The 8,580-nt window shown below is 51.8% G+C and overlaps 1 protein-coding gene across 5 annotated transcripts in view; it reads right to left on the reverse strand.

The window, feature by feature from the left end:
- Positions 1-3,760: 3,760 nt before the first annotated feature.
- The window catches only part of FAM120B (family with sequence similarity 120 member B), a 96,541-nt gene continuing 91,721 nt past the window's right edge, over positions 3,761-8,580 (reverse strand). For 3 of the 5 annotated variants that reach the window (XM_040448653.1, XM_040448654.1, XM_040448658.1), the window contains one exon: positions 7,246-7,857. In XM_040448653.1, the coding sequence (XP_040304587.1) occupies positions 7,584-7,857 (274 nt within the window). In that variant the 3' untranslated portion in view covers positions 7,246-7,583. Of the gene's footprint in view, positions 4,999-7,245; positions 7,858-8,580 lie in introns of those variants that run through there. The other 2 variants (XM_040448652.1, XM_040448655.1) reach the window with 2 other exon arrangements.

Consider the following 8,580-nt stretch of genomic DNA (forward strand, 5'->3'; position numbering starts at 1 on the left):
GAAAACACTGGACAGCTTTGTTGCCAGTGAGGAGATCCAAGACGTCAAGCAAGAATTAGAACTTGGAATACTTGTATGAGCCACGGAAGGTCCAGGGCTTCTCAATACTGAAGGTCCGCTGATGAAACTGGCGTGGTTTAGCAAAAACATCTCTGATCTCCCGTGAGGAGCATTTACAAGACCCGCACGGCTCATCTGTATAACCAGTACTGTCCCAGTGACCGAAGCATGTCACAAAACTGTGCAGAGAAAAATCCATTCAGGGAGCAAGACAGACCGACGGACGGACGGCAAGCAGCAAGCAGGCAGCCGCCCACATCCGATGTGCTTTGAGACCCTTCCTGCGCCTGCTGAGTCGAGAGGTGCGTGCAAGGGGAGCATCTAGAAACCTCTGGGAAGGGCCGAAGGCCCTCCTCCCCTTTCATCTGAAGGCCTGTGAGGAGGGGTCTTCAACTGTACTTTAGCCAAAACGATACGCGACCACAGATGACTGCAGAGGCCTGAGGCTCTGCCTGTAATAAAACCAGACATTAAACCCATTTGCCAAAGTGTAAAACAAGGCATTCCTCCAGCTTTTTCCTGGGGCGGGGAGGAGATATAAAAATGTTGGCATATAATCGGTGCACTGTTATTTTTAAATAAATACATATTTAAAACTTCTGTCATTTAAAATTTTCAATACAGTAAGAAAGGCGTCCTCGGTACTAAAGCCAGAAAGAGTGAACTGCTGAATAATGTGGATCCTGGATAAAAAGCCAGTTTCCACAACCATCTAACTTCTGCCCTACACACCTGTCACCATCCACATGACTGAGGAGGTTTGTGGTATAATGATCCGTGTTTCTCTGAGAGGGGAAACCCTTCAGGACCCAAACAAGGAGTCACTGCTGTGACGTCCACACCCACAAGCTCGGGATCCGGGCCCAAGCTCACCCCCACCTGCTGCCGGGCCTCACGGTCTGCCGGCTGAACCTCTGGAGCCGAGGTAAGCTCTCTCAAGTCAGCGTCCAGACTCAGAAAGGTCAAACTGTTGGAAGGAAATGTGCAAAAAAAGAGCGAAGGAAAAAGGTTTCTGAGGATAACAGAGTCTTGACTCTTTGGAAAACCTTTTCAGAACAAAATAAAACTGTAACCCCAACTGGCGCCCACTCCTTCTGGTCACCACTCGGCTGCCACAAGTCTGTCTCCTGGGAACAGCTTCTTTGGGGCCGCTTCCCCCTTCCCAGCGGACTTGCATGTCCCCAGTCACACAGTGGCCGGTCCCCTGCTCTGCTGTCCGGGACACGAGCACAGAACCAGCTCAAGAGGGCTCCAAGCTTATTTCTGCGGCTCCTACTCTCCTACTGTCCCCTCACATGGGACAGGCTTTCATTTTGTTTGGATCGTACATTAAAGGCTGTGGCTTGAAGCATTCAGTAAACAGATCGGTGGCTTCCTTTAACAGACTTTCCCGTAGTTGAAAGCCACAGGACACGACAAGGGAGCATGTGTCTCACACCATCTTACAGGAACTCACAGGTTGAAGGCTAAACGGAGCACGGTGGGCTGACATGCCCAGAGGCTGAGAGACCATCAAGAACAGAGCTCGGCATGGGGTGCCTGGGTGGCTCAGTCGGTTGAGCGTCCGAGTTCGGCTCAGGTCATGATCTCACGGTTTGGGAGTTTGGGCCCCGCGTCAGGCTCTGTGCTGACAGCTTGGAGCCTGGAGCTGCTTCGGATTCTGTGTCTCCCTCTCTCTCTGCCCTTCCCCCGCTCATGCTCTGTCTCTGTCTCAAAAATAAAGATAAAAATTAAAAAAAAAAAAAAAAAAAAAGAACAGAGCTCAGCCAGTTCTGCACCTGGTAAAACGTGTCTCCTACAAAATGGGATGAAAAGACAAAGTGCACAGGCAGCCTGTGAGAAAACCTGTTGTCGACCAAACCTTCCTGGAAGACGTTCCTTCCCTGGATGACTGTTCAGTTTGACTGAAAACTATCAATTCAATGGCCCCTAAGAGGGACACGCCATCTGAAGATTAAGGATATATGGATGTATGTGCCTTAATGGGACAACATGCCCTTGGAGGGCCCGTGGGGCTGGGTCACACTTGCCCTCAGCTTCGGTCTCCTGGGGAAATACCAGGCCCACCCAGCCTGGCTGCTGGCACCATGAGGGATCGCCATGACTCATTAGGTGTCCCATGGGGTCTCCTGACCTCGGCCTCCCCAGGCCTTTGAAAGAGGCTTCTGGGGAAACCACAAACAAGTGAAGTTGGTCTGTTTTTGAATGGCTGCTCCTTGGCTTTTTTAAGTTCAGGTGGCTGGTCAAATACAGAAGGTTACAGTTAACTTTCTACTTTTCATCTAACACTTGGCAGAGCTGGCCATAATGAGAGAAATCGGATGCCCGCACTGGCTTTCCCCATGCAATCTTCTCTCTCAGAACCACAAAGAGCTTGCGAGTAAGGGCTGTCTGCAGGTGGGGGATGCGATGTGCCTAGACCCCTGGCCTCGAGCGGGGACAACAGGGGCACAGGCTACAAGGCCTCAGCCATGGCCAGAGACGGAAAGGGATGTGTAGGCGCAGTTCTCTAACGATGTAGGACCTCCCTGCGCACTTGGCTCAAACTGCGATGTCTGTCAGTCGTTGGCGGCTCTCATCACTGCACCACCGCACCCCAGGGTCAAATTGGAGAAGCTGGCCCCCAGTGCTGGGGCCCTTCCTGAAGCTCTACCAAGAGCCCCTGGACAACTGGGGGACGGAAGCCGACGAGGAAGAGGCACGTGTCAGCTGTCACTAGAGTAACGGAGGCTGCTGGTGTGGACGGGCTTCAGGCCCCAGGATGGTCCACTTGGCATCAAACAAGAAGGGATTAGAAACACCAGGGTCCCTGGCCTCTAGGAGGGGAACAAGCCAGGGTCCCCTCTCCCTACACAGAGCTGCAGCTCTCCAAGCAAAGGGGCTTTTTTGCATTTTTAAAAAAACTTTTTATTAAAAAAAAACTTTTTTAATGTTTATTTTTGACAGAGAGAGACAGAGCATGAGCAGGGGAGAGGCAGAGAGAGAGGGAGACACGGAATCGGAAGCAGGCTCCAGGCTCTGAGCTGTCAGCACAGAGCTCGACGCAGGGCTCGAACTTACAGACTGTGAGATCGTGACCTGAGCTGAAGTCGGACGCTCCATTGACTGAGCCACCCAGGAGCCCCAGGGTTTTTTTTTCCTTTTTGTGACAGTCAGAAGATGGTGCCGCTACCAACTTATTTTTCATCCTAAGTTGTGGCAATGCCTGAAACAGCTCGAAATTTTAAACACAAAGTTCAAAGGATGGGAAAAAAGTGAACATGTCCAATCCTCTGGGTGCTGAACTCATTAAATCCAGCTGGTCAGTACTTTAGAAATAAAAACCCACTTTACCTGAGATACCAAAGTGGTCACCGGCCATGATTATTTCTTTCCCTTTATTTTCAACTACACAACACACAAAGTCATTCTTGTGGCAAAAATTCACGGATATGGCAGACGTCCCTCTTGAAACCTAGTCCTGTGTGCAGGCGAGCGCACCAGACGCCACTGTGGGCTCAGCCACACCAGGCACCCCTGCCCGTTCAACGAAGGGGCGCACTCACAGGGTTCCCGTCATGGGCACCCTCAGTCCCCTGCCTCTGCCTTCCGCTGGCGTCTATGCCTCCCGTGGACGCTAGCACGACAGCTCCAGAGATGAGGGCTCTGGCCGGCCCCCCGAGGGATCGGCTGGGGGACTGTGGTAACAACGCTACTTGACTCAGAATCTAGTTTCAGTTTATTTAAATGACGTGTTGGAATGAAAGCTGCATTAAGAAAGAGCTCTGAGCATTAAGGACCCTGATGCATGTTTGCACATATTTAAACAACATGAGAATAACAATTAATAGATTGACTCAGGAATCACCACTTTCTTTTTCCTCTCACGGGTATACAGACTTACATTTGAGAAGGGGGCGGTACAGAGCCCATAGGAGACCTGGCCAGACTATGTCCGGTGCCCAAGGCCTTTCCAGCTGTAGAACTTCGACAACAGGGCCAAATGAGAACCGGGACGAAGAAGTGGGTCTTCACTTGACTGTAACAGCAGACTAACCACTGGTAACTGGTAGAGCGAAATGCGTATTACAGATCAGCGTCACAACACAAAGGAGAGCGGATGAGCCCAACCAACCACACCATCCCTACCGCTGCTGAACCAAGCATGTGAGACGGGGCCCCACATCCCAGTCCCGTGGGAGCCGCCTGTTCTCAGATGTGTCCTTCACACGAGGGTGGTCCGGCCATATTACCTGGAACACAATGGTAACCACAAAACAGTCTTTCCCACTCCCCAACTGAGCACTCTTGAAGTGACCACAGAGACCTCAGCTGTGCCGTGAGGACCACAGTGAACTTTCACAAGGGCCTGCACATCCCAGGCCCGGGCCAACCAATCAGGAAGAAACTTGCGACTGCACGTGTAACCCAAGCACAAGGGACTCAAGGGCGGCTGCCCGAAGCTACGCGGTCCTTTCCGGGTTGGCTTCCCTGTCTCGGGAGATGCTGTGGCCCATGCTGTGCAGATTCACGCGGAGCAGGGCCTCGATGACACAGGCGTTCATCGTTTCTCCATTCTCCCCACGAAGGTCTGTACATTTACAAGCTGTCAGAGACTACAGGGAATCTCCACACTTGGGGTGGAGCCACAGCAAAGCTTCTGGGAGGCAGCAGGCAGTTCTTCACACGCCCTCAGCTCCACCTGGCTGCCTGGTGCCATGTAAACGGCACAGTAGAGTGGAGTTAAAAACACATACCACGTTCAGGTCACCTCACTCAACATGTCTGTACTGTGTGCCTGTAATAGGTGAAATACAGCAATCTCGTTCTAGGTCTTGGCTGTAGGTAAGCAAGATGTACTGTACTGGCTTTATGCTCAATGTCTACGTTTACAATGATTCCTTCTTCACCTGCAAGCGGGTCTGTCCTCTTCCAGCTGGTGGGCGTCAGTTGGACCACCTGAAACACAAGTGACTGCATGAGCCTCCCTGATGAGTGCGTCCTGCAAGCTGGCCGCAGGGAGGAAGTGCCCAGGGCCCACAGCTGGCAGGCCTGGCCGGAGCCAGCGGGTGTGCATGTCTGCGCGTGTGCACGGCACATCCACTGGGGTGTGTGTGTCCACACGTGTGGGGCATGTGCACCGGGGTATGCATGTCTGCACGCGTGTGGTGTATCCACTGGAGCGAGCGTGTCTGCGCGTCTGCACAGCGTGTGCACCAGGGTGTCTGTGTCTGCGCGTGTGCACGGCATATCCACTGGGGTGTGTGTGTCCGCACGTGTGTGGGGCATATGCACCGGGGTATGCGTGTCTGCACATGTGTGTGGTGTATCCACTGGAGTGTGCATGTCTGCGTGTGTGCACAACGGATGCACCGGGGTGTGTGTCTGCGCGTGTGCATGGCATATCCACTGGGGTGTGCGTGTCTGCGTGTGTGCACAACGGATGCACCGGGGTGTGCATGTTTGCATGTGTGCACAGCACATGCACTGGGGTTGCGTGCCTGCATGTATGCACGGGATATCCACTGGGGTGCGCATGTCCACACATGTGTGTGGCACATCCACTGGGGTGTGCGTGTCTGTGCGTGTGCACAGCGTATGCACCAGGGTGTGTGTGTCTGCACATGTGTGGGGCTTATGCACCGGGGTGTGTGTCTGCGCGTGTGCAGGGCGTATGCACCAGGGCGTGCGTGCGGCATATCCACGGGGGTGTGCATGTCTGTGCGTGTGTGTCGTGTATCCCTGGGTCTGGAAGAGGAGACAATGTTTCACGTAAGCATGTCCTGCCCGATTCCAGAATGAGTTGAGGGCACACCCTTACTGAATGGAGAATGGTGGCCATCACTGTTGACTTCCTAATTGTTAATACCAAAGGTCACCGTTTCAACCAGATACTTAGTCCTGATGTCACCTATTGAGTGCTTACTGAGTGCTGACCCATGTAGCCCTCAGTGCTGGCACCCTCCGTATTCTGGAGATCATTCCTACCTCTACAACACTGGAAACTGCCCACCACTCTTCTGAAATGCCATCCCCTGCAGGTCCCAGGGCACCGTGTTACTTGGTCTTTCCAGACCCCTAGAGAGGCACTTGCATAGGCCTCCCCCACTTTCCCACAGGTCTGCAGGTGCTGGTGCCCAGGACTTGGGAGACAAATGTAATGCCTAGGTCTCTATGATGTGCTGAGTAATGCTGGCCCTGCCGAATGCCTCTCCGGTCACCCCCCGGATGCCTCCTCTGACAGGAGCTCACCGCTGCGGATGCAACAGAGGACATGCTCACTGTGGGTTTGCACATTGCAAGATGCATGTGAGCATATGCACCCTCCCACTGAATCCTGGGGGCAGGGGTGACATCACCCTCACTAGGAAGCGAGGAGTGGAGAGGCCAGGTGTGCCGTCCAAGGCCATACACACAGCAGGCCACAGAGCAGAAACTGAACTGGTCTTCTCTGCTCCAAAGTCAACCACAGCCAGCAGGGGCACCGCAATCACAATGGACCCAAAAGTTAAAGCTTGTCTACACTCACTCTCCTTCCCTTGTATTTCCTACCCAAGTTAATAGCACTGAAATCTGAACTCAATGCAAGTCAGGGACCTGAGGATCATTCTAGGGCCCTTCTCTACTGTTTCCCCTCACCCCAGTTACAAATAGTCCCCCAGGACTTCCTCAGATTTTTGTAATTACGTCATTCCCTTGGTGTCTCCAGGAAGAGCAGGAAGGCTCTTCCTATGACCTGAGGTAAGAGTCAAGGATTTCAGCATCAGGACCTCCCCAAGGATCCCGTGGCTGAAAGCCTCACCTGGGGTACTGGCTTCCCATCACTTTTACGATGCGTGACTCTGCAACACAATCTGCCCTGAAGAATTACCAGCCATGTGAGAACAAAAATCTAAAGTAGGAGCGCCTGGGTGGCTCAGTTGGTTGAGCGTCCAGCTTCGGCTCAGGTCATGATATCCTGGTCCATTGGTTCCAGCCCCATATCGGGCCCTGTGCTGACAGCTCAGAGCCTGGAGCCTGGAGCCTGCTTCAGATTCTCTGTCTCGCTTTCTCTTGCCCCTCCCCAGCTTGCGCTCTGTCTCTGTCTCTCTCAAAAATAAATAAACATTAAAAAAATTTTTTTTATTCTAAAATAAAAACAAAGACCAAAAGAAACATATAGAAAGAGAAACAGAAGAAGATTCTATGAAGGAAGAAGGAAAAAACAAAACACAACTATTGGTGTAATTTACTCAGATGCAAAAGAAATGTTGCAGCCACGAAACAGAAGAGTATGCTATGAAAAAGAGACATTCCGAGCTCTCAGAATTTACAAACAGCACAATTAAAGATCAGAAGAATGGGAGACAAATGTAATGTAATCTCCCACAAAGCAGAGCAAAAGACCAAGATACGAGGAGAGAAAATACAGGACAATTACAGGGCTGGAATATAGTGTCTAACCTCTGAGACAAGTAACAGAGAGCAGAGAGAATGGAAGGAAGGACATCACGAGAGAAATCACTGGAAGAAGGTTCCAGATCTGAAAGACGCTGACCAGCTTCTCACTGCCATCCGCGAGGCGGCTGGCCGGGCGTGTTGGAGACAGGAAGGCTGCTGGCTTGGGCTGCCTTCCGTGGCATTCCCCATCGCACTCCACGCGGGGGCTCTCCTGGAGTCCAGGTGTCCAGAGGCTGGGCCGTGGGGACAGGAGCCAAGCCCGAGGCTGCTCCTAGGACTTGCCCCACCGACTTCTCGGGGGTGCAGCCTGTCCGCAGAGCTGCCAAGTAAGGAGCCATTTCTCTGCCGATGGACACTGGGGTTGTTCCCATCTGTTGACTGATGTGGATAATGATGTTATGAACATCATGGCTGCACCATTTCACATTCCCTCCGGCAGTGCATGGGGGTCAGGTTTCTCCACATGCTTGTCAATACTTAGTATTTTCTGTTTAGTAGTAGTAGTATCATCCTAGTAGGTGTGAAGCGGTACCTTGCAGTTTTGACTTGTGTTTCCTGTGACAAATGATGCAGAGCATCCTTTGATGAGCTTCCTGGCCATTTACACACCTTCTTCACAGAAAAGTCTATTCACACCTGGGTGGCTCAGTTGGTTAAGCATGTGACTTCAGCTCAGGTCACGGTGTCACGGTTTGGGGGTTCAAGCCCCACAGCGGCTTGCTGCTGTCAGTACACAGCCTGCTTGGGATCCTCTGTCCCTTGCTCTCTGCCGTTCCCCTGCTCACGTGTGCTCTCTCTCAAAAAATAAATTTTCTTTTTAAAAAAGAAAAATCTATTCAAGCCCTGTTACCTTTTCGTTGTCAAGTTATGGAGGTTTTATACATACACATATTTTGGATATTAATCCCTTATCAGAAACACAGCATTTTCTCTTTCAGTACATTGTCTTTTCACTTCTTTAGTATTTATTTTTGGGAGAGAGAGAGAGAGAGAGAGAGAGAGAGAGAGAGAGAGAGAAAGAGAAAGAGAGGGAGACACAGAATCTGAAGCAGGTTCCAGGCTCCAAGCTGCCAGCACAGAGCCCAACGCGGGGCTTGAACC

The sequence above is a fragment of the Herpailurus yagouaroundi genome, unplaced genomic scaffold (genome assembly GCF_014898765.1).
Source record: "Herpailurus yagouaroundi ecotype Mexico unplaced genomic scaffold, PumYag 198, whole genome shotgun sequence".
In the NCBI taxonomy this organism is placed as follows: Eukaryota; Metazoa; Chordata; class Mammalia; order Carnivora; family Felidae; genus Herpailurus; species Herpailurus yagouaroundi.